Source organism: Molothrus aeneus, unplaced genomic scaffold (genome assembly GCF_037042795.1).
Source record: "Molothrus aeneus isolate 106 unplaced genomic scaffold, BPBGC_Maene_1.0 scaffold_30, whole genome shotgun sequence".
Classification (NCBI taxonomy): domain Eukaryota; kingdom Metazoa; phylum Chordata; class Aves; order Passeriformes; family Icteridae; genus Molothrus; species Molothrus aeneus.
In genome coordinates, this window is record NW_027098964.1 from 1140411 (window position 1) to 1164799 (window position 24389).

A 24389-nucleotide genomic window follows, 5' to 3' on the forward strand; every position below is an offset into this window, starting at 1 on the left:
GATTTTTTTGGGGAATATTTGGGCGTTTTCCCCAGGATTTTTTTCCGTTTTTTTCCCCCCCATCCCCATTTCCGCTGTGTTTCCCCAGGATTTTTTCCGTTTTTCCCCATCCCCATTTCCGCTGTGTTTCCCCAGGATTTTTTCCGTTTTTTCCCCATCCCATTTCCGCTGTGTTTCCCCAGGATTTTTTCCGTTTTTCCCCCATCCCCATTTCCGCTGTGTTTCCCCAGGGATTTTTTCCGTTTTTTGGGGAATATTTGGGTGTTTTCCCTGGGATTTTTTCCGTTTTTTCCCCCCATCCCCATTTCCGCTGTGTTTCCCCAGGATTTTTTCCGTTTTTCCCCATCCCCATTTCCGCTGTGTTTCCCCACCCCAGGCCCGGCGGGGCGGGCGCTCCCGGTTCTGTGCCCCCTCCTCGCCGCCCCCGCTGGACCCCACGCTCTGGATGACCGGCAGGCAGCGCGCGGAGCTCGAGCGCTGGCGGCGCGAGCGGGAGCGAATCGACCGCGAGCGGCTGCAGCGGCACCGCGACCACAGCGGGGCCTGGCGCAGGGAGTGGGACGCGCAGAAACCCGCGGGGCTGTGCGTGGGGACAGCGGGGCACAGAAACTATAATGGGACAGCTGGGGGAAAACGGAAATTTGGGGGGAAATATGGGAGTGTTAGGGGAAAAATATATGGGAGTGTTAGGGGAAAAATATGGGAGTGTTAGGGGGAAAAATATATGGGAGTGTTAGGGGAAAAAAATGGGAGTGTTAGGGGAAAAAATGGGAGTTTTAGGGGGAAAAAAAATGGGAGTGTTAGGGGAAAAAAATATGGCAGTTTTAGGGGAAAAAATATGGGAGTGTTAGGGGAAAAAATATGGGAGTTTTAGGGGAAAAAATGGGAGTGTTAGGGGAAAAATATGGGAGTTTTAGGGGAAAAAATATGGGAGTGTTAGGGGAAAAAATGGGAGTTTTAGGGGAAAAAAATGGGAGTTTTAGGGGAAAAAATGGGAGTTTTCGGCGAAAAAATATGGGAGTTTTAGGGGAAAAAATATGGGAGTTTTGGAGAAAAAAGATGGGATTTTTGGACCAAAAAATATGGGATTTTTGGAGAAAAAAAAAGGGATTTTTAGACCAAAAAATATGGATTTTTGGAGAAAAAAGTACAGGATTTTTAGACCAAAAAATATGGGATTTTTGGAGAAAAAAAAAAGGGATTTTTAGACCAAAAAATATGGGATTTTTGGAGAAAAAAAAAGGGATTTTTAGGGAAAAAATTGAATTTTTAGACCAAAAAATGGGTATTTTGGACTAAAAAAAAATGGGATTTTGTGGGGAGAAAAACAGAATATTTGGAAGAAAAAAAATGGGGTTTTTAGACCCAAAAAAGGGATTTTACAATCAAAAAATGGGATTTTGGGGGTCACAGGTGAATTTTGGAGTTCCAGGCATAAATTTTGGGGTTTTCAGGTGAATTTTGGGGTTTTTCAGGTGAATTTTAGGATAAATTTGAGCTCCTCAGGTGAAATTTGAAGTTCCAGGGATGAATTTTGGATTTTTCCAGTGAATTTTGGGGTGAACTTGGGGGTTCTGGGTGTGAATTTGGGGGCAAATTTTGGTGTTTCCCGGTGAATTTTGGGATGAATTTTGGGATGAATGTTGGGGATTTTTGGGCTGAATTTTGGGATTTTTGGGCTGAATTTTGGGGTGAATGTTGGGGATTTTGGGCTCAATTTTGGGATTTTGGGGTGAATTTTGGGGTGAATGTTGGGGATTTTTGGGCTGAATTTTGGGGTGAATGTTGGGGATTTTTGGGCTGAATGTTGGGATTTTTGGGGTGAATTTTGGGCTTTTGGGCTGAATTTTGGGGTGAATGTTGGGGATTTTTGGGGGTGAATTTTGGGCTTTTTGGGGTGAATTTTGGGATTTTTGGGCTGAATTTTGGGGTGAATTTTGGGATTTTGGGGTGAATTTTGGGGTGAATGTTGGGATTTTGGGGTGAATTTTGGGGTAAATGTTGGGGATTTTTGGGGTGAATGTTGGGGATTTTGGGGTGAATTTTGGGATTTTGGGGTGAATTTTTGGGGTAAATGTTGGGAATTTTGGGGTAAATGTTGGGAATTTTGGGCTGAATTTTGGGATTTTCGGGGTCCCACTTTGCCCTTCCCCCCCCCAGGTTCTCGGGGGTCCCGGAGGAGCCGGAGGGGGGAGGGGCCCCCCACGGCCCCGCCCCTCCCCCCCCCACGCTGGGGGAGTTCCTGCCCCTCCCCCACCGCGCCCGGCGCAGGCGGGGCCGCCCGAGGGGGGAGGGGCGGCCCTACAGGTGAGGGGGAGGGGCGGGGGGGGGGATTTGGGCATTTTGGGTTTTTTAGTGGATTTTGGGGTTTGGGGTTTTTTAGTGGATTTTGGGGCTTTGGGGGATTTTGGTGTTTTTTAGTGGATTTTGGGGTTTTGGGGTTTTTTAGTGAATTTTGGGAGGATTTTTTTGGGAGATATTTTGGATTTCGGGGCAATTTTTGTGGATATTTGGGGGGATTTGGGTTTTTAGGGGGGATTTTGATTTTTTGTGGAGATTTGGGGGGGAATTTTTGGGTGGAATTTTGATTTTTTGGGGGGGGGGGGGGTTGAGGGATTTTTGTGTGGATTTTGGGAGGATTTTTGGAGGGAATTTTGGGGGATTTTGGGGGCATTTTGTAGATTTTTTGGGGGATTTTAAGGAAATTTGGGGAGATTTTAGGGGGATTTTTGTGGGAATTTTGTATTTTGGGGAGATTTGGGGGATTTTTTGTGGATTTTGGGATGATTTTTGGATTTTAGGGGAATTTTGGGGAATTTTTTGTGGATTTTGGGATGATTTTTTGGGGGCGATTTTGTGGATTTGGGGGGATTTTGATTTCCTGTCCATATTTGGACTTTTCAGGAATTTGGGGCAATTTTGGTTTTTAGGGACATTCAGGGATTTTTTGGGGGGGGGATCCTGGAGGGATTTGGGGCAATTTTGGTTTTTTGGGGGAGGATTTTGGGGATTTGAGGGAATTGGGGTGAATTCCCCGTTTCTCCACGGAGTTTTTTTGGGGGGGAATTTCCATTTTTCCTAAATTCCCAATTTCTCCCCAAATTCCGTCCCCAGTTTCCACGACGATCGCTGGGAGCCGCCCCCTGGAGCCTGAGAGGCCCCAGGTGACCCCGAAATTCGGGGATTTGGGACCAAAAAATTTGGGGATCCCCCTGGGATTTGGGATTTTGGGATCCCCTTGAAATTTTGGGATTTGGATCCCCTGGAATTTTGGGATTTGGGGATTTTGGGATTCCCCAGAATTTGGGATTGGGATTTTGGGATCCTCTTGAAATTTTGGCATTTGGGGTTTTGGATTCTGGGATTTTGGGATCCTCTTGAAATTTTGGGATTCCCCAGAATTTGGGGGATTTTGGGATCTTCCAGAATTTTGGGATTCAGGAATTTTTAGATTTTGAAGTTTTGGATTTAGAATTTGGGATTTGGGGTTTTGTGACCTCCCCCCCATCAGAATTTTGGGGTTTGGGATTTTGGGATTTTGAATTTGGGATCCCCTGGGATTTTGGGATTTTGGCAGTTGGGATTTTGGAATCTGGTGTTTGGAATTTCTGGGTTTAAGGTTTGGAACTTTTGGATTTAGGAATTGGGATTTTGGGATCCCCTGCAATTTTCGGATTTGGGATTTGGGATTTTTCAAGCCCCCAGAATTTTAGGATTTGGGATTTTGAGATTTGGGAATTTTGAGATTTGGGAATTTTGGGATTTGGGATTTTTCGACTCCCTCCCCTTCCAAATTTTAGGATTTGGGATCCCCAGGGATTTTGGGATTTGGGAATTTTGGAATTTTTGTATTTGGAATTTTGGGACCCCCAGGATTTTGGGAGTTTTGGATTTGGGACCCCCTGGGATTTTGGGACCCCCGGGATTTTGGGATTTGGGAATTTTGGGAATTTTGGGGTTTTCACCCCCCCCCCCCCCCCCCATCCCCTTTTCCCATCAGGTTCCCCAGAAGGTTCCGGAAGGCGGCGCCGCGGCCCCGGGGGGGGTCCCGGGGGGCTCCCAGGAGGACTCGGACCAATGGGAGGATCTGAGCGAGGAGGAGGAGGAGGAGGAGGAGGAGGAGGAGGAGGAAGGGCCCGGCCCCGACCAGTGCGAACCAGAGACCCCCAGTGACCCCCCCAGTGCGTCCCAGTTCCAACCAGTTCAAACCAGTAACCCCCAGTTCACCCCAGTGACTCCCAGTTCAAACCAGTAACCCCCAGTTCACCCCAGTGACTCCCAGTTCAAACCAGTGACCTCCCCCGGTGCGTCCCAGTTCCAACCAGTTCAAACCAGTAATGCCCAGTAACCCCCAAGTCCATCCCAGTCCATCCCAGTTTGTCCCAGTCCCTCCCAGTCCCTCCCAGTCCCTCCCAGTCCATCCCAGTCCATCCCAGTCCATCCCAGTTCAATCCCAGTCCCTCCCAGTCCCTCCCAGTCCCTCCCAGTTCAATCCCAGTCCCTCCCAGTCCATCCCAGTCCCTCACAGTCCCTCCCAGTCCATCCCAGTCCATCCCAGTTCAATCCCAGTCCCTCCCAGTCCATCCCAGTCCCTCCCAGTCCCTCCCAGTCCATCCCAGTCCCTCCCAGTCCATCCCAGTTCAATCCCAGTCCCTCCCAGTCCATCCCAGTCCATCCCAGTTCAATCCCAGTCCATCCCAGTCCATCCCAGTCCATCCCAGTCCATCCCAGTTCAATCCCAGTCCATCCCAGTCCATCCCAGTCCATCCCAGTCCATCCCAGTTCAATCCCAGTCCATCCCAGTTTGTCCCAGTCCCTCCCAGTCCCTCCCAGTCCCTCCCAGTCCCTCCCAGTCCATCCCAGTCTCTTTCTCTCCCCCAGGCCCGCCCCCCCCCGCCCCTCCCCCAGCCCAGGGGGGGGTCCCAGAGCCGCCCCTCCCCCCCCCGAGCCCCTGCCGGAGCCGCCCGGAGACCCCGGAGCGAAACGGGACCCCCCCCGACGGTACTGGGGAAACTGGGGGGAACTGGGATTGAACTGGGATGGACTGGGATGGACTGGGATGGACTGGGAGGGACTGGGGGGGACTGGGAGGGGATTGGGGGGAACTGGGAGGGACTGGGGGGGACTGGGAGGGACTGGGGGGGACTGGGGGGGACTGGGATTGAACTGGGAGGGGACTGGGAGGGGATTGGGCGAAACTGGTTTATACTGGGAGGGGACTGGGAGGGGATTGGGGGGGACTGGTTTGTACTGGTTTGTACTGGGAGGCACTGGGGGGGTCACTGGGGGGGTTGTTACTGGTTTAGACTGGTCTGGACTGGTTTAGACTGGTCTGGATTGGTGTGAACCGGTCCGTACTGGTCCATACTGGTCCATACTGGTCCATACTGGTTCATTCTGGTTTGCACCGGTGCCGTTCCCAGCAGGGCCGGGGGTGGAGATCTCGGATTTCCAGAGGGTTCGTTTCCGTAAGAGCTCCCCGCCCCCACACTGAGCCCAGAACCCCCAACACTCACCCCAAAATCCCCAAAATCCACCCCAAAATCCACCCCAAAATCCACCCAAAAATCCCCAACATTCACCCCAAAATCCACCCCAAAATCCACCCCAAAATCCACCCAAAAATCCCCAACATTCACCCCAAAATCCACCCCAAAATCCACCCCAAAATCCCCAAAATTCACCCCAAAATCCACCCAAAAATCCCCAACATTCACCCCAAAATCCACCCCAAAATCCACCCCAAAATCCCCAAAATTCACCCCAAAATCCACCCAAAAATCCCCAACATTCACCCCAAAATTCACCCCAACATTCACCCCAAAATCCACCCAAAAATCCCCAACATTCACCCCAAAATCCCCAAAATTCACCCCAAAATCCACCCTAAAATCCGCCCCAAAATCCCCAACATTCACCCCAAAATTCACCCCAAAATCCCCAAAATTCACCCCAAAAATCCCCAAAATCCACCCCAAAATCCACCCCAAAATCCCCAACATTCACCCCAAAATTCACCCCAAAATTCACCCCAAAATTCACCCCAAAATCCACCCCAAAATCCCCAACATTCACCCCAAAATTCACCCAAAAATTCACCCCAAAATCCCCAACATTCACTCCAAAATTCACCCCAAAATTCACCCCAACATTCACTCCAAAAATCCCCAACATTCACCCCAAACAATTAACCCCAAAAATCCCCCCAAAACCACCCCTGGGACCCCCAAAAAAATCCCCTAAAATTGCCCTGGGACCCCAAACCTCACCCCAAAAACCCCAAAACCACCCCAGGACCCCCAAGATTCCCAAATTCCCCCCTGGGACCCCCAAAATCCCCTCGGGAGCCCCCAAAAACCCCAAATCCACCCAAGAAATTAAAAAAAAAAAAAAAAACCCAAAAATTCCCCCTGGGAGCCCCCCAGGACCCCCCCAGTTCCCAATTTGGGGTCACCTGAACTCACCTGGGCACACCTGGGCACACCTGGGCACACCTGGGCTCACCTGGGCTCACCTGGGCACACCTGGGCACACCTGGGCACCCCTGCTCGGCTCTGGGGTGGATTTTTGGGGAATTTTTGGGGTTTTTTTGGGGTTTCTGGGGATCTTTTGGGGGCTCTTTGGGGGCTGTCACTGCATGGAGCTGCTGCACTGACTCACCTGGGCACCCCTGGGCACACCTGGGCACCCCTGAGCTCACCTGGGCACCCCTGAGCTCACCTGGGCTCCCCTGGCTGTACCTGGCTCTGCTGCTGCTGCATTAAACTCCTCCCTGAGCGACCCCGGGAGTGGCTTTGGGGTTTGGGGGGGTCCCAAACTCACCTGGGGAGCCCCAAAATCACCTGGGGAGCCCCAAACTCACCTGGGGAGCCCCAAAATCACCTGGGAGGTCCCAAACTCACCTGGGGGGCACCTGAGGGACCTCGCAAATTCACCTGGGGGACCCGAAAATCACCTGAGGGGGCACCTGGGGGGACCAAAATCATCTGAGGGGTCCCCAAAACTCACCTGGGGACCCCCAGAATCACCTGGGGGGTCCCAAAATTTACCTCGGGGGGTCCCAAAAATTCACCTGGGGAACCCCAGAATCACCTGAGGGACCCCAGACTCACCTGAGGGGGCACCTGGGGGGACCAAAATCATCTGAGGGGTCTCAAAAACTCACCTGGGGACCCCCAGAATCACCTGGGGAACCCCTAAAATCACCTGGGGGTCCCCAAAATCACCTGAGGGGGCACCTGGGGGATCCCAGACTCACCTGAGGGTTTTGGGGATTTTTGGGGGGATTTGGGGATTTTTGGGGGCATTTTGGGATTTTTTGGGGTCCCCAGCCCCTTTTCCTCTCTCCCCCCACAGGAGGAGCCAGCGACCCCCCCCAGGTGTGACGGGGGGGGGACCCCAAATCCCACCTGAGCCCCCCCAGGTGTGACCGGGACCCCAAAAACCCCAAATCTCACCTGGGGGGGGCCCCAAAAAACCCCAAATCTCATCTGGGGGGGCCCCAAAAAATCCCGAATTTCACCTGGGGGGGCCCCAAAACCCCAAATTTCACCTGGGGGGGCCCCAAAAACCCCAAATCTCACCTGGGGGGGCCCCAAAACCCCCCCAGGTGTGACCAGGACTGGGGGGGGATCCCAAAAAACCCCAAATCTCACCTGGGGGGGGTCCCCAAATTTCCCCCCGAGGGGATTTTGGGGTTCCCCCCTCCCAAATTTTGTCCAATAAAAGTCCCAAAACTGCTCCGGTTTCGTCCTTAATTTTGGGGAGATCCCGGTAATTTTGGGGTCCCCCCCGAGCTCTTTTTACCCCAAAAAACCCCAAATTTGGGGTCGGTTCCTCAAAAAAACCCCCAAATTTTGGGGTTTTCCCCCCCAAAACCCCCAAATTTTTGGTGCTGGGGGTGTCCCCAACTTCCCCCCAAAATTTTTGGGGTTTCCCTCGAGATTTTCACCACAAAACCCCCAAATTTTGGGGCGGTTCCTTCCGAAATAAAAATCCCAATTTTGGAGCTTTTTTTTCTCAATAAAAACCCCCAAATTTTGGGGTTTTCTCCCCAAAAACCCCCGAATTTTTGTGGAGGGGGTGTCCCCAACTTCCCCCCAAAATTTTTGGGGTTTCCCCGCCCTCCCCGGCCCCTCCCCCCCCCATTTTTGGGATTTCCTGCCCCCCCCCCCCGTTTATTTCCCCTTCTGAAACCGCGGCCGCCGCTCCAGGTGAGGGGGGGGGGGGCGGAATTTGGGGGTCCCGGGGGGGTTTGGGGACCCCTCCCCCTCCATCCCAATTCTGGGGGGTCCCCGCCTCCTTTCTGGGGGGCTCTCAGCCCCAATTTTGGGGTTTCCGCCTCGTTTTTTGGCCTTTTTTGGGCTCCTCGTTCCCATTTTCGGGCTCTTTATCCCCATTTTCGGGGGGAGTTTTTTGGGGGGGGGTTTTGTTCTCCCGGGGGGGTTTTGGGGACCCCTCCCAGTTCAGACCAGTTTGGGGGGGGGTCTCCAGACCAGTTTGGGGGGTCTCGACCTCATTTTTGGGGTCTCCAGCTTCATTTTCGGGGGGTTCAAACACAATTTTTGGGCATTTCCAGCCCCGTTTTTTTGGTTCCCAACCCAAATTTTGGGGTTCTCCTCCCCGGTTTTGGGGTCTCAGCCCAATTTTTGGGGGTCTCAACCCCAATTTTTGCCTTCTCCACCCAATTTTGGGATCTCCAGCCCCATTTTTTGGGTTCCCCACCCAATTTTTGGGGTCTCGACACCATTTTGGGGGTTCCAGCCCAATTTTGGTGTCTCCATTCAATTCTGGGGGGGCCTCAGCCCCATTTTTGGGGGTCTCAATCCCATTTTGGGGTCTCCAAACCCATTTTTGGGTTTCCCACCCCATTTTTGGGGTCTCTATTCCATTTTTACAGTTCCCAATCCCATTTTTGGGGGTCCCCACCCCATTTTTGGGGTCTCCAGCCCCATTTTTGGGGTCCCCACCCCGCGGGGAGGGAGGGGAAGGGTGGAGCTGCCCCTCCCCCCCCCCCCAGTTCCTCTCCCCCATTCTTGCGCCATGGGGAGGGGTGGGGGAGGGGAGGATGAGGAAATTCCACATCCGGGGGGGGGAGGGGGGGACGCCGGAGGGTGGGGACCCCCAAAAATGGGGCTGGGGACCCCAAAATTGGGAATGGAGACCCCAAAAATGGGCGGAGAACTCAAAAAAATGGAGCTGGAGACCCCAAAAATTGGAATGGAGACCCCAAAATTGGGTGGAGAATCCAAAAATGGGGCCGGGAACCCAAAAATGGGGCAGGGAACCCCAGAATGGGAATGGAGACCCCCCCAAAACCCCTTGGTCAGCTGGTGGGGTGGGGTTGGGGGTCTTTTGGACGGTCCTTGACCACCCGAGCAGGTGAAGGAGCCCCTTGGGGTCTTCAGGCCCACCTGAACGGGTGAAGCAATACCTTGGGGTCTTTGGGATCACCTGGCCAGGTGAAGAACCCACCCCTGACCACCCCTGACCCACCCCTGACCCACCCCTGACCCACCTCAACCACCCCTGACCCACCTTGACCCACCCCTGACCACCCCTGACCCACCCTGACCACCCCTGACCCACCCCTGACCCACCTTGACCCACCCCTGACCACCCCTGACCCACCTTGACCCACCCCTGACCACCTCAACCACCCCTGACCCACCTTGACCCACCCTGGCCCACCTTGACCCATCCTGACCCACCCCTGACCCACCCCTGACCCACCCCTGACCCACCCCTGACCCACCTTGACCCATCCTGACCCACCCTGAGCCACCCTGACCCACCCCTGACCCACCTTGACCCATCCTGACCCACCCTGACCCACCCTGACCCACCCCTGACCCACCTTGACCCATCCTGACCCACCCTGACCCACCTCAACCACCCCTGACCCACCCTGACCCACCCCTGACCACCCCTGACCCACCCCTGACCCACCTTGGGGTCTTCAGGACCACCTGGGCAGGTGGAGACCCCACCTTGACCCACCCTGGCCCACCCCTGACCCACCCTGGCCCACCCTGACCCCCCCAGGTGTCCCCATCCCCACCATGGCCGCGCACCCCTGGGACGACCTCTGGAACGACACCTGGGACGACGCCTGGAACGACACCTGGGGCGACCCCTTGGACGAGCTGGGCGCGGCCGAGGTGCCCTTGGGCCACCGCCTGGTGCTGGCCCTCTACGCCGCCATCTTCGTGCTGGGCGTGCTGGGCAACGGCGCCGTGCTCTGGGTGACGGCGTCCGAGCTGCGCCGCGCCGTCAACGGCGTCTGGTTCTCGCACCTGGCGCTGGCCGACCTGCTCAGCTGCCTGGCGCTGCCCTTCCTGGCGCTGCCGCTGACCACCGACCACCACTGGCCGCTGGGCGCCGCCGCCTGCAAGCTGCTGCCCTCGCTGACCGTGCTGGCCATGTTCGCCAGCGTCCTGCTGCTCACGGCCATCAGCGCCGACCGCTGCGCCCTGGTCACTCGCCCGGTCTGGTGCCACAACCGCCGGACGCCGGCGCTGGCCGCCGCGGCGTGCGCCGGGGCCTGGGCGGCGGCCGCGCTGCTGACCGTGCCCTCCTTCCTGTTCCGCGCCGTGCGCCTCGACCCCTTCTCGGCCAAGGCCACCTGCGTGCTGGCCTACGGCGCCGTGCGGCGCCACCAGCGCGGCACCGAGCTCGCCGTGGCCGTCGTGCGCTTCCTCTGCGGGTTCCTGGGGCCCTTCGTGGTCATCTCCGGCTGCTACGGCCGCCTCTTGAGCCGCGTCCGGCAGCGCGGCCTGGGCGGGTCGGGCAGGGCCACCCGGACGGTGCTGGTGGTCATCGTCAGCTTCTTCGTGTGCTGGCTGCCCTACCACGTGGTGGGGCTGGTGCTGGCGGCCGGCGAGCCCGGCTCGGCCGCGTTCCGCGGCGCCCAGGCCGCCGACCCCGCCGTGGCCGGGCTGGCCTACGTCAACGGCTGCGTCAATCCCATCATCTACCTGGTGATGGGGCGGGGCCTGGGCAAGGTGAGGCGCTCGTGGAGGGCGTTGCTCAAGGGGGTGCTCAGCGATGAGGTCACCAGCGTGGGCGGGGACGGGCGGGGCCGCAGCGCGGCCACCACCGAGGAGGGCAGTGAGGGGACGGCGGTGTGAGCGGGGGCGGTGGTGGTGGCCGTGGTCATCGTCGTCATCGTCGTCGTTGTCTTTATCATCGTTGTCGTCATGGTCATGGTCATCATGGTCATGGTCATCATGGTCATTGTCATGGTCATTGTTGTGGTCATCATTGTCATCCTCATCATGGTCATGGTCATCATGGTCATTGTCATGGTCATTGTCATGATCATCATGGTCATGGTCATTGTTGTGGTCATCACGGTCATGGTCATTGTCATGGTCGTCATGGTCATCATGGTCATGGTCATTGTCATGGTCATTGTTGTGGTCATCACTGTCATGGTCATCATGGTCATGGTCGTGATCATCATGGTCATGGTCATTGTTGTGGTCATCACCATCATGGTCATCATGGTTATGGTCATCATCATGGTCATGGTCATCATGGCCATGGTCATTGTCATGGTCATGGTAATCATCATTATCATGGTCATCATCATAATCGTCATGGTCATCATCATCATCGTCATTGTCATGGTCATGGTCACCATCATTGTTAACTCATCATCATCATCATTGTCATGGTTGTTGTCATGGTCATCTTCATCGTCATTGTCATCGTCATCATCATCATGGTCATGGTCATTGTCGTCATTGTCATCGTCATCATCATCGTGATGGTCATCATCATCGTCATCATCATGTGGTGGTCATCTTCTTCATCATTGTCATTGTCATCCTGTCACCATCATCATCATCATCGTCGTCATCATCCTCATGGTCACAGTCAGGTCATTGTCATGGTCATTGTCATGGTCATTGTCATGGTCATCATTGTCATTGTCATCCTGTCACCGTCATCATCATCAGCATGGTCACCATCATCATCATCACCGTGGTCATTGTCATGGTCATCATTGTCATTGTCATGGTTGTTGTCGTGATCTTCATCATCATCATTGTCATGGTCTTCATCTTCATCATCATCGTCATTGTCCCTGGGGGGAAAGGGGGGGGACATGGGGGGGGCTGGTGTCACCTGGGGGTGGCCCTGGGGACAGTGGGGGGGCAGGTGGGGACACTTGGGGACATTTCGGGGACAATTTGGGGACACTTGGGGACATTTCGGGGGCGAGACTCGTGGAATGGGGCGGTGCTGAGGGAATTGGGGATGTGGGAATTTGGGGATTCAGGGAATTTTGGGGATTTGGGGGTTCGGGGATTGGGACGGAATTTGGGGGTTCGGGGATTGGGGAATTCAGGGATTTGGGGATCCAGGGAATGGGATGGAATTCAGGGATTCGGGAATTTGGGGATTGAGGGGTTCAGGAACGCAGAAATTCGGGGATTCGGGGATTTGGGGATTAGGGGATTAGGGAATTCAGAAATGTAGGAATGTGGGGATCCAGGGATGTGGGGAATTTGGGGCTCCAGGGACTCCGGGAGTGCTGGGATTTCGGGACGGCGACGAAATCCCGGGATTTTGTGGACTCAGGAATCCGGGGATTGTGACAAACCCCAAAAAATCCAAGAAAAACCGAACACCCAAGCCCTGAAATTCCCCAAAACCGCCGTTCCCATCCCAAAAAAAAAAAAACCCCGAAAATTCCCAAAATTCCCACCAGGGGCCCCTCCCCCCGCCCCTCCCCCCGCCCCTCCCCCTTTTCCCGCCCCTCCCCGCGGCCGCAGGGGGGGGAGGGGCGGGGGCTCCTCCTCCTCCTCCTCCTCTTCCTCCTCTTCCTCCTCCTCCTCCTCTTTTTTTTTTCCTCCTTTTTTTTTTTTTTTTTTCCCCTTTTCCTGCTTTTTTCCGGCTTTTTCCCCCCTGCTCCTCCTCCCGGGATCGCTCCCGGCCATGGAAGGCTCGGGACCCCCGGGGGGGGCGCGGGGGTCGCCGCCCCCCTGAAGGCACGGCGGGAAAGGTGAGCGAAAAACGGGGGAAAAACGGGCGAAAACGGGAAAAAAAAAAAAAAACAAAAACCGGGGTGGGGGCGGAACGGCGAAAAATCGGGGCGAAAAAAAATCATCGGGATAAATCGGGATAAACCAGCGGAAAATCGGGATAAACCAGCGGAAAATCGGGATAAGTTCCAGGGGAAAAACCGGGATAAAATGGGGGTAAAAATGGGATAAAACGAGGGGAAAACGGGGATAAAATCGGGATAAAATCGGGATAAAATCGGGATAAAATCGGGATAAAACGCATCCCCCCCCCCCCCGCTTTTGCAGCGGCGACCCCTCCCAAATTTTCCAGCTTTTTTAACCCTTCCCTGGAAAAACCGAGGGCGCCTGCAGACCTGGGGGATTTTGGGGGTTTTCGGGGAATTTTTCGGGGTTTCGGGGGTTTCTGAGGGCGGTTCCGAGCCCTTCCAGCCTCCCATAAATCCGCCGTGTCATCCAGGTGGGGCCGTTCCAGGTGCGCCTTTCCCAGGTGTTCCCGGCGCTTTTTCCCCTCCCCTCCCCCCAATTCTCCGATTTTTTTCTCCCCCGATTTTTTCTTTTTCCCCCCCAATTTTTCCCCCAAATCCGCGTTTAAAATCCGCCACCGGAGGGGTTTCTATTTCTTTTTTCCCGCGGTTTTTTCCCCATTTTTTCCCCCCCTTCTCCCGGCACCTGCAATTCCCGGGTTTATTTTATTTATTTTATTTTTTTTTTTTTTCTCCCCGAGCAGGGCGCGTCCTTCCCGCGTTGCGGCGGCGCCGCTCGGAATCCTCACCCCTAAAATCCCTTCAGAAACCCCCAAAAATCCCCCCCAAAAAATCCAATTTTCCCCCAAATTCCCCACCCCCGGGGCACACGGCGCTGTCACCGAGGATTCCCCACCGGGAGTTTAAAATCGGGGTAAAAAATGCAGATTTTCCCCTATGGAAAAATAAAAATATCCTGATTTTTCACTCTTAGCCAGCCCAAAATTCCAATATTTTTATTATTTTTTTCCCCGGGATTCTGCAGTCCCGAGAGGGAATTTGGTGTTTAGAGCCTGAGAAAAAATCGCTTTTTTCCCAAGGAAAATCCTGGGGGTTTTTTGAGGGAAAAATGGGATTTTGGGGGTGTTCTGACCTTTAAAATGAAACATTCCGGGGTTGCTCCATCTTTTTTTCCCCTGGAAAATTGGGATTTTCCGGCACCTGGATGAGATTCCCCCCTCACCCCCCTTTTCCTTATATAATTCAGGCCGGAATTCCACATTTTTTTAAACCCGGGAATGATTTTCCAGGTGGAAAAATCCGATTTTTTTATTTTAATTTTTTATTTTTGGGGGGTTCTTAAACTCCTGGATCCTCCGATGATGAAGGAATTTTTTTCCCCCCCCTGAGTTTTGGGCCACACCTGAATCTGGGAGTGTCCACCTGGGGCTTGGAAAAATGGGGACAAAAAATCCCAAAATGGGATTTAGGGATGGAAAAAAAAAAAGGAATTTCACTGTTTGGAACTGGGAAAAATCCCAAATTCCCAAAGTTTTCTTGGAATTTGGGAGGGTTGGAGAAGTTTTTGCCCTCGACTTTTGGAATTTTGGGCCTGGAACACCCCAGTTCCCAATTTTCCTTCCAAAGTCTTGGAATGTTGGGCCTGGCCCTGCCCAGTTCCCACTTTTCCCTCAGCAATTTGGGAATTTTTGGTCTGTAACACCCCAAATCCCAATTTTTCTTCCAAAAGCTTGGAATTTTGGGTTCAGCACTTTCGTCTTTCCCACTTCCCCCTCAGAAATCTCGGAATTTTCACCTTGGCCTACCCCAAATCCTCCTTTTTTTTTCCCCTAAAATCTTGGGATTTGGGGCCTTTTACCCCCCAAAATCCCACTTTTCCCTCAGAAATGTTGGAATTTTGTGCTCACCGCTGCCCTTTCCTCCCAATTTTCCCTCAGAAATGTTGGAATTTTGTGCTCACCGCTTCCCTTTCCTCCCACTTTTCCCTCAGAAATCTTGGAGTTCTCAGCTTGGCCTACCCCAGATCTTGGAATTTTTGGCCTCTTATCCCCCAAAATCCCCATTTTCCCCTCAGAAATCTTGGAATTTCCGGCCTGGAACATCAAAATTCCCATTTTTCCCTCAGGAATTTTGGGAATTTTCACCTTGGCCTACCCCAGTTCCCGATTTTCCCTCCAAAAGCTTCAAATTTTGGGCCTGGAATATCAAAATGATATTCCCACTTTTCCCTCTGAAGTTTCGGGAATTTTCACCTTGGCCTACCCCAAATCCTCCCTTTTCCCCCTAAAATCTTGGAATTTTAGGCCTTTTACCCCCCAAATCCCTCTTTTTCCAATGCAAAATCTTGGAATTTTTAGCTCAGCACTTCCCTTTTTCCCACTTTTCCCTCAAGAATTTTGGGAATTTTCAGCTTGGCCTACCCCAAATCCCATTTTTTCCCCTCTAAAATCTTGGAATTTTGGGCCTGGCCCACCCCAAATCCCAATTTTTCCCTCAAAAATCTTGGAATTTTGGGCCTGGCCCCATCCAGTTCCCACTTTTCCCCCCAAAAGGGAATTTGAGGGAGGTTTTGGGATGAATGGAATTTTTTATTCATTAAGGATTAATAGGATTATATTTAATTAGTTTTTATTAGTTAATTCTTTAGCTTCATTAATAGGATTTATTTCATTGTTGGTTTAATTAATAGGATTTATTTAATTATTGGTTTAATTCCTAGTATTCAACATAATAATAATTAAAATTTTCTATTATTTAATCCGAAATAAGTTTTATTCCTCTTCTTTTAATTTCTCTTATTATTAATTATTAAATTTATTTATTAATTATTATTATTTATTGTATTTATTCATTAATATTATTATTAATTTTAATTTCTTTTTATTTTGAATTGGTGTTTATTTTTATTGATTATAATTATTATTTTATTATTCTAATCCTTAATTTATTTTGCTTTTTAGGGGATTATTACTACTATTATTTTTAATTTCTTTTTCTCTTAAGCTGATTATTAATTCTAAAGTGATACTTTTTAAATTTAATATTATTTTAGATTTAAATTTTACCATTATTACTCTGAATTTATCCTCATTAATTTCTTATCATTTTTTTTAATTATTATTTTAATCCAATATTCTGTGTCTCTTTTCAATGTCTCTTATTTTAAATTCATTATTTTATTTCTATTATTCCTTTTTTATTTGAATTTTCAATATTTTAACTTTTATTATTTTAATCTGAATTATTTTACTTTAGTTGTTTTAACTTTTAATATTTTGGTTTCAATATTTTATTTTTATTATTTGACTTTTTAATCTTTTTAATATTTTGTTTTCATTCTTTTTATTTGACTGGTTTTAATTATTTTAATTTCCTCTACTTTATTCCCATTATTATCTTAATTTCATTATTTTTCTATTAGCATTTCTTTTATTATTTTTCATTTCCTTTTAAATACCTCCCAAGTCTGAATTAACCTTAATTTTTAATTATTAATTATTTCAATGAATTCTTTTAATTAAATTCTTGTGAATTCTTTTTAATTTGAAATTCAATATTATTCTTTTTATTAATGTTTAATATTTGCTTTATTCTTATTTTGATTAGAATTTTAAATGTTATTTAAATTTATTCAAATTTTATTCAGATTTTCCCCTAACCTATTAATGGGAAAATCCATTGGAAAATCATCCCCAAACACCCCAAAAATGTGGAAAAATCATCCTGAAAATCCTGAAATCCCAATAAAACCCCACCCAATCCATGGGAAAACCATCCTAAAAAAAAATCCCCTGGAATAATAAACCCCATTTTTTCCCAAATTATTCAAAATTTTCCTGAATTTCTCCCATTTTTTCCCCAAGTTAATCCACATTTCTCCCATTTTTCCCTCTCAAATTTGGGATTTTCCTCACAACTGGGAATTTTTTCAACATCTTGGAATCAAAACTTGACCCTAAAACTTGGTTTTACCCCAAATGTCACCGTTTTTTCATGGATTTATCCCAATTTTCCCCAAATTCCTCCATATTTTCATGGATTTAATCCCATTTTTTCCATCATTCCATCACATTTCCATGGATTTTTCCCACTTTTCCTTCTCAGTTTTGGGGTTTCCCTCTCCACTGATTTTCCTCAACCTCTTGAAATTAAAACTTGGGTTCAACCCCAAAACTCAACCAAATCTCCCAAATTCCTCCACTGTTTCTCCAATTCCCCCCACATTTCCACGGATTTCTCCCATTTTTCCTTCTCGGGTTTGGGATTTCTCTCTCCACTGAATCTCCTCAACCTCTTGGGCTGGAATCGTGACCCTAAACTCGGCCTTAACCCCAAAACTGAACCAAATTCACCCAATTTTTGGGCTGGAATCGTGACCCTAAACTCAGCTTTAACCCCAGAACTCAAACCCAACTCAACCCAATTTTTGGGCTGGAATCGTGACCCTAAACTCAGCCTTGACCCCAAAACTCGACCCAACTCACCCAATTTTCAACCCAACTCACCCAATTTTTGGGGTGGAATCTTGACCCTAAACTCGGCCTTAACCCCAAAACTGAACCAAATTCACCCAATTTTTGGGCTGGAATCGTGACCCTAAACTCAGCTTTAACCCCAAAACTCAAACCCAACTCACCCAATTTTCAACCCAACTCACCCAATTTTTGGGCTGGAATCTTGACTCTAAACTCAGCCTTAACCCCAAAACTCAAACCCAACTCACCCAATTTTTGGGGTGGAATCGTGACTCTAAACTCAGCCTTAACCCCAACATTAAACCAAATTCACCCAATTTTTGGGGTGGAATCGTGACCCTAAACTCAGCCTTAACCCCAAAACTCAAACCCAACTCACCCAATTTTCAACCCAACTCACCCAATTTTTGGGGTGGAATCTTGACCCTAAACTCGGCCTTAACCCCAAAACTGAACCAAATTCACCCAATTTTTGGGCTGGAATCGTGACCCTAAACTCAGCTTTAACCCCAGAACTGAACCAAATTCACCCAATTTTTAACCCATCTCACCCAATTTTCAACCCAACTCAACCCAATTTTTGGGGTGGAATCTTGACCCTAAACTCAGGTTTAACCCCAAAACTGAACCAAATTCACCCAATTTTTGGGCTGGAATCTTGACTCTAAACTCAGCCTTAACCCCAAAACTCAAACCCAACTCACCCAATTTTTGGGGTGGAATCTTGACCCTAAACTCGGCCTTAACCCCAAAACTGAACCAAATTCACCCAATTTTTGGGCTGGAATCGTGACCCTAAACTCAGCCTTGACCCCAAAACTCAAACCAAACTCACCCAATTTTCACCCCAACTCACCCAATTTTCACCCCAACTCACCCAAGCCTCTCCCGTTTCCCCCCGTCCCAGATTCCCGTTTTTCCCGACGATGGAAAAGCTCCTGCTCCCTCTCCTCCTCCTCCTCCTCCTCTTCTTCTTCGTGGTGGCCGCGAGCGCCTCGGGCTCGCCGCCGTGCCCCAAGCGCTGCTCGTGCCAGAACCTCTCGCCGTCCTTCACCATCCTGTGCACCAAGACCGGGCTCCTCTTCGTGCCGCCCGGCATCGACCGGCGCACGGCCGAGCTGCGCCTCATGGACAACTTCATCACCGTCCTGCGCCGGCGCGACTTCGCCAACATGACCCAGCTCATCCACCTGACGCTGTCGCGCAACACCATCAGCCAGATCATGCCCTACGCCTTCTCCGACCTGCGGGGCCTGCACGCGCTGCACCTGGACAGCAACCGCCTGACGTCCATCGACGAGGAGCACTTCAAAGGCTTGGTCAACCTGCGGCACCTGATCCTGAGCAACAACCAGCTGAGCTTCATCTCGCCCAGGTCGCTGGACGATTTCCTGGAGACCATCGAGGATTTGGATTTGTCCTACAATAATCTGGTGGACGTTCCCTGGGGCACGGTGGCCAAGCTGTCCAACGTCAACACGGTGAGTTTGGATCACAACCTCATCGAGTTCGTGCCCGAGGGGATCTTTTCCAACCTCCACAAGCTGGCCAGGTTGGACATGACCTCCAACAAGCTCAAGAAGATCCCGCCGGACCCGCTGTTCTCCCGCATCCCCGTTTACGCCAAATCCAAAGGTTCTCCCCTGACCTCCCTGGTGCTGAGTTTCGGCGGGAACCCCCTGCACTGCAACTGCGAGCTGGTGTGGCTGCGGCGCCTGACGCGCGAGGACGACCTGGAGACCTGCGCCTCGCCGCCGGAGCTGATGGGCAAATACTTCTGGAGCATCCGCGAGGAGGAGTTCGTCTGCGAGCCGCCCATGATCACGCACCGCACGCCGCGGCTGGTGGCGGCCGTGGGCCAGGGCGCCTCCCTCAAGTGCAAAGCCGTGGGCGACCCCGACCCCTACGTGCGCTGGATCGCCCCCGACGGCAAACTGGTGGCCAACACCTCGAGGACGGTGTCCTACGAGAACGGGACGCTGGACATCCTGGAGGCGTCCCTGGCGGACCAGGGCACGTTCACCTGCATCGCCTCCAACGCCGCCGGGGAGTCGACGGCGCCCGTGGAGTTCCGGGTGGTGCCGGAGGGCAACGGCACCGAGTGCGAGGATGAGGAGGGGAAGAAGGCGGCGACGGCCAGGCCGGAGCCCTCGGATATCCTGATCTCGGCCAAGTCCAGCTTCGCCAACGAGTCCAAGCTGGAGAGGGGGGACAGGGGCGGGGTGGTGGTGGCCGAGGTGACGGCGACGTCGGCGCTGGTGCGGTGGCCGCCGCAGGACAAGCTGGAAGGGCTGAGGATGTACCAGATCCAGTACAACAGCTCGGCGGACGAGATCCTGGTTTATCGGTGATTTTACCCCGAAAAAACGGTGGGGGTGGGAGGGAGGGGGGAAAATAATGGGGGGGAAATGGGGAGAAGTTGGTGGGAAATGCGGGAAAAGGGTTGGAAATGTGGAAAAATGGGTGAGAAATGAAAAAATGGGGGGGGAATGGGGAGAAATTGGTGGAAAATGTGAAAAACAGGTGGGAAATGTGGGAAATGGGTTGGAAATGTGGAAAAATGGGTGAGAAATTAAAGATTGGGTGGGAAATGAAAAAATGGGGGGGAAATGGGGAGAAATTGGTGGAAAATGTGAAAAACAGGTGGGAGATGTGGGAAATGGGTTGGAAATGTGGAAAAATGGGTGAGAAATGAAAAAATGGGTCGGAAATGTGGAGAAACGAGTGGGAAATTTGGAAAAATGGGTGGGAAATGTGGAAAAACGGGTGGGAAAGGGTCTGAAAAATATGGAAAAGGGTTGGAGAGCAGGGGATGGAAAAGGGTCTGGAAAATTGTGGAGTTGGAAAAGGGTCTGAAAATAGGGATAAAATGGTCAAAAAAACATGGAAAAATGGCCAAAAAATGGGTAAAAAATGGGGGGGAAATGGGAAAAATGGATGGGAAAGGGTCTGGAAAATTGCAAAGTGGAGTTGGAAAAGGGTCTGAAAATAGGGATAAAACAGTCAAAAAAACATGGAAAAATGGCTGAAAAATGTGTAAAAAAATGGCCAAAAATTGGGGAAAAATGGGAAAACCGCGGTGAATTTGATGTGAATTTCCCTGTGCGCTCCCATTGCAGGATGATCCCTGCGCCCAGCTCGTCGTTCTCACTCGCGGCCCCTGGGCTGGGAAATGGGGCAAAACGGGCTGGGAACAGGAGAAATAGGGACAGCTGAGGGGGAAAATAGGGAAATTTAGCTGGAAAATAGGGAAAATTGGATGGAAATTGGGAGAAAAAGGGACGGAGGAGGTGATGGAGAATTGGGAGATAGGGATGAGAAAGGGTTTAAAAATATGGAATAAATAGTCAAAAACCATGGAAAAATGGCCGAAAAAATGGGGAAAAAATGGGGGAAAAATGGATGGGAAAGGATCTGGAAAATTGCTCAGTGGAGTTGGAAAAGGGTCTGAAAATAGGGATGAAACGGTCAAAAAACCGTGGAGAAATGGCCGAAAAATGTGTAAAAAAATGGCCAAAAATTGGGGGAAAATGGCCAAAAAATGGGGAAAAATGGCCAAAAATGGGGAAAAAAGGCCAAAAACTGGGAAAAAAAGGCAAACCGTGGTGAACTGGATGCGAATTTCCGCGCGCGCTCCCGTTGCAGGATGATCCCCGCGCCCAGCTCGTCGTTCTCGCTGTCGGACCTGGCGCCGGGCCGGCTCTACGAGCTCTGCGTGCTGGCCGTGTTCGCCGAGGCGCGCAGCTCCCTGCCGGCCTCGCGGCCCCTGGGCTGCTCGCGCTTCTCCACGCGCGCCCAGCCCCGGCCCTGCCGCTCGCCGCAGCCGCAGTTCCTGGGCGGCACCATGATCATCGTCATCGGCGGCATCATCGTGGCCTCGGTGCTCGTGTTCATCTTCATCCTCCTGATGAAGTACAAGATCCACAACAGCCAGCCCAAGGCCAAGGGCAAGTCCCACGTGTGCTCCCAGACCAACGGCGGCGCCGTGGGGAGGTCCAGCTCCTCCAAGCTGGAGCAGCTGGAATGTTCCGGAACGGCGGCCAAGGGGGAAGGGCTGGAGGGGGCGTCGTGATGGGGGCGGTGGGGCTGGGGACGGGGGGCAAGAGCCAGGCCCGGAGATCCAGAACCGATCATGGAGGTCCAGAACCGATCCTGGAGATCCAGAACCTCTCCTGGAGATCCAGAATCTATCCAGAACCGATCCAGGAGATCCAGAACCGATCCAGAACTGAGCCTGGAGGCGCAGAACAGATCCAGAACTGAGCCTGGAGGCGCAGAACCGATCCAGAACCGATCCAGGAGATCCAGAACCGATCCAGAATCGATCCAGGAGATCCAGAACCGATCCAGAACTGATCCAGAACTGAGCCTGGAGATCCAGAACTGATCCAGAACTGAGCCTGGAGATCCAGAACTGAGCCAGAACTGAGCCTGGAGGTGCAGAATTGATCCTGGAGGTGCAGAACTTCTCCAGGAGATCCAGAACCGATCCAGGAGATCCAGAACTGAGCCTGGAGGTGCAGAGCTGAGCCTGGAGATCCAGAACCAATCCAGAACCGATCCTGGAGGTTCAGAACATCTCCAGGAGATCCAGAATCGATCCAGAGTTGATCCTGGAGGTCCAGAACTTCTCCAGGAGATCCAGAACAGATCCTGGAGGTCCAAAGCATCTTCAGGAGATCCAGAATCGATCCAGAAGCTCTCCAGGAGATCCGGCATTGATCCAGGAGGTTCACAAGTGATCCTGGAGGTCCAGAACCTCTCCAGGAGATCCAACATGGATCCTGGAAGTCCAGAATTGCTCCAGGAGCTCCAGAATGGCTCCAAGGACGGCTCTGGGAGGGTTTGGGTTGATCCAGGAGATCCAGAGTTGATCCAAGAGATCCAGAACCTCTCCAAGCGTTCCAGAACGGCTCCAAGGGCACCTCTGGAGTCATCCCAACCCCTCCAGAACCATCCAGAACCATCCAGAACCTCTGGAACGGCTCCAAGGGCACCTCTGGAGTCATCCCAACCCCTCCAGAACCATCCAGAACCTCCGAAACCACTCAGAGGACCCCTTTGGATCCCCTGCAGAACCTCCAGAACCGCTCTGAGGACACCTCTGCATCCACCCCAGGGCTTCTAGAATCATCCAGAACCTCCGGAACCGCTCCAAGGCCTCCAGAACCTCCCGAGCTTCTCCAGAACCGCTCCAAGGACCCCTCTGGATCCCTTCCGGAACCATCCGGAACCATCCAGAACCTCTGGATCCCCTCCAGAACCACTCAAAGGCCTCCAGGACCTCTGGAACTCCTCCAGGACCATCCAGAAGCTCCAGAACCGCTCCAAGGCCACCTCTGGATCCCTTCCGGAACCTTCCAGAAGCTCCAGAACCTCCGGCTCCCTTCCAGAACCTTCCAGAAGCTCCAGAACCACTCCAAGGCCACCTCTGGATCCCCTCCAGAACCTTCCAGAACCTCCAGAACCTCGGGATCCCCTCCGGGAGCTCCAGAACTGCTCCGAGGGCCCCCCTGGGCCCCCCGAGGCTTCCAGAAGCATCCGGAAGCTCCAGCAGCAGCTCCGGGGGCTCCTCGGGGGCTCCCGCTGGGATTTTAAGCTTCACTCTCGTCTATTTTTAAGCTCAGATGGTTTCAAAGATATTTTTTTAAGAATCCTTGTCCACGGACGCCCTTCGGGAATTTTCTTTGGGAATTTCGGATCCCCCCGAGCCTGCCGATCCCAGAGGGGATTTTTGTTTTATTTTATTTTATTTTATTTTATTTTATTTTATTTTATTTTATTTTATTTTATTTTACTTATATTTAATTTTACTTAATTTAATTTAATTTTACTTTATTTTATTGTATTTTTTAAATATTTAATTTAATTTTATTTTATTTTATTTTATTTTACTTAATTTAATTTAATTTTACTTTATTTTATTTTATTTTTAAAGATTTAATTTAGTTTTATTTTTTAAGATTTAATTTATTTTATTTGCACTATTTATTTATTATTATTAACTTTATTTATTTTATTTATCTTATATTTATTTAACTTTATTTATTAACTTTATTTTATTTTAAATTTATTTTATTTATTTAATTTAATTTTATTTTATATTAATTTAAAAATTTTAATTTTTTTATTTTATTATTTATTTTATTTTATTATTTTATTAAACTTAATTTTATTATTTTATTTTAATTTACTATATTTTATTTAATTTTACTTTATTTTATATTTTATTTTATTTTTTATTTTACTTTATTTTATAGTTTACTTTATTTTATATATTAACATATTTTATTTTCCATTATTTTATTTAATTTTATCTTATATTAATTTTCTTTTCCCAGAATTTCTGGAGGACTTTCTGGGTTATTTCTTAAATTGAATTTTTTGAAACTTTTAATTTTTAAAGATTTTTAAAATTTATTTACTTATTTCTTTCTTTGGGGGGGATTTTTTTGAACATTTTTTGGGGAGATTTTTTTTGCTGGGGAATTTTTTAAATCTTTTTTTTTTTCTTTTTAATTTTGTTGGAATTTTGGGGGGATTTTTTTTCAAGGTTTTTGGGAGTTTTTTGGGATTTTTTGGGTTTGTTTTGTTTTCCCAGTGTTGGATCCGAGACTTTTTTTGGTAAAAAAAAAAAGAAAAAAGAAAAAAAAAAAAAGACAAAAGAACAAAAAAAAAAAAAGGAAAAAAAAAAGGAAAAAAGAAAATCCCGGGAATTTTTTTTGTTTCTGAATCCAGCTGGGAACCCCCTCAGGATCCTGGGATTCCCGGAAAACCAAAAGCAGACAAAGCTGGAATTCTTCATCGCTCCGAGGATTTGTTATAAAAATTCTTAATTTCGCAATTCCGAGTGGAGTTTTTGGGGAATTCGGGGGGTTTGGGGTGGGGAATTCCGA

General features: G+C 50.2%; 3 protein-coding genes, 1 long non-coding RNA gene and 1 pseudogene across 5 annotated transcripts in view; all 5 read left to right on the forward strand.

The window, feature by feature from the left end:
- Positions 1–4163, forward strand: part of LOC136570327 (coiled-coil domain-containing protein 9-like) — a 4634-nt gene extending 471 nt beyond the window's left edge. Inside the window, exons 2-5 of the mRNA XM_066570829.1 lie at positions 325–582; positions 2161–2307; positions 3115–3164; positions 4001–4163. Of these exons, the coding sequence (XP_066426926.1) occupies positions 325–582; positions 2161–2307; positions 3115–3154 (445 nt within the window). The 3' untranslated portion in view covers positions 3155–3164; positions 4001–4163. The remainder of the gene's footprint in view (positions 1–324; positions 583–2160; positions 2308–3114; positions 3165–4000) is intronic.
- Positions 4164–4897: 734 nt separating this feature from the next.
- LOC136570278 (uncharacterized) lies at positions 4898–6301 on the forward strand. Of its 2 annotated transcripts, none has more exons than XR_010785518.1 (2): positions 4898–5001; positions 5427–6301. It is a non-coding gene; the product is annotated as an uncharacterized lncRNA (long non-coding RNA). The 2 variants fall into 2 exon arrangements; XR_010785519.1 differs by having other exon boundaries at positions 4905–5001; positions 5424–6301.
- A 3749-nt stretch (positions 6302–10050) lies between these two features.
- On the forward strand, positions 10051–11129 carry C5AR1 (complement C5a receptor 1). Its single transcript, XM_066570830.1, has one exon. It carries the CDS (start codon positions 10062–10064, stop codon positions 11127–11129), a length of 1068 nt encoding a protein of 355 aa, XP_066426927.1. The 5' UTR covers positions 10051–10061.
- Positions 11130–12878: 1749 nt separating this feature from the next.
- On the forward strand, positions 12879–19844 carry LOC136570190 (leucine-rich repeat and fibronectin type III domain-containing protein 1-like protein). Its single transcript, XM_066570673.1, has 2 exons — positions 12879–13012; positions 18401–19844. Exon 2 carries the CDS (start codon positions 18420–18422, stop codon positions 19842–19844), a length of 1425 nt encoding a protein of 474 aa, XP_066426770.1. The 5' UTR covers positions 12879–13012; positions 18401–18419.
- Positions 19845–20265: 421 nt separating this feature from the next.
- LOC136570330 (leucine-rich repeat and fibronectin type-III domain-containing protein 3 pseudogene) lies at positions 20266–21565 on the forward strand (annotated as a pseudogene).
- The last annotated feature ends 2824 nt before the right edge of the window (positions 21566–24389 follow it).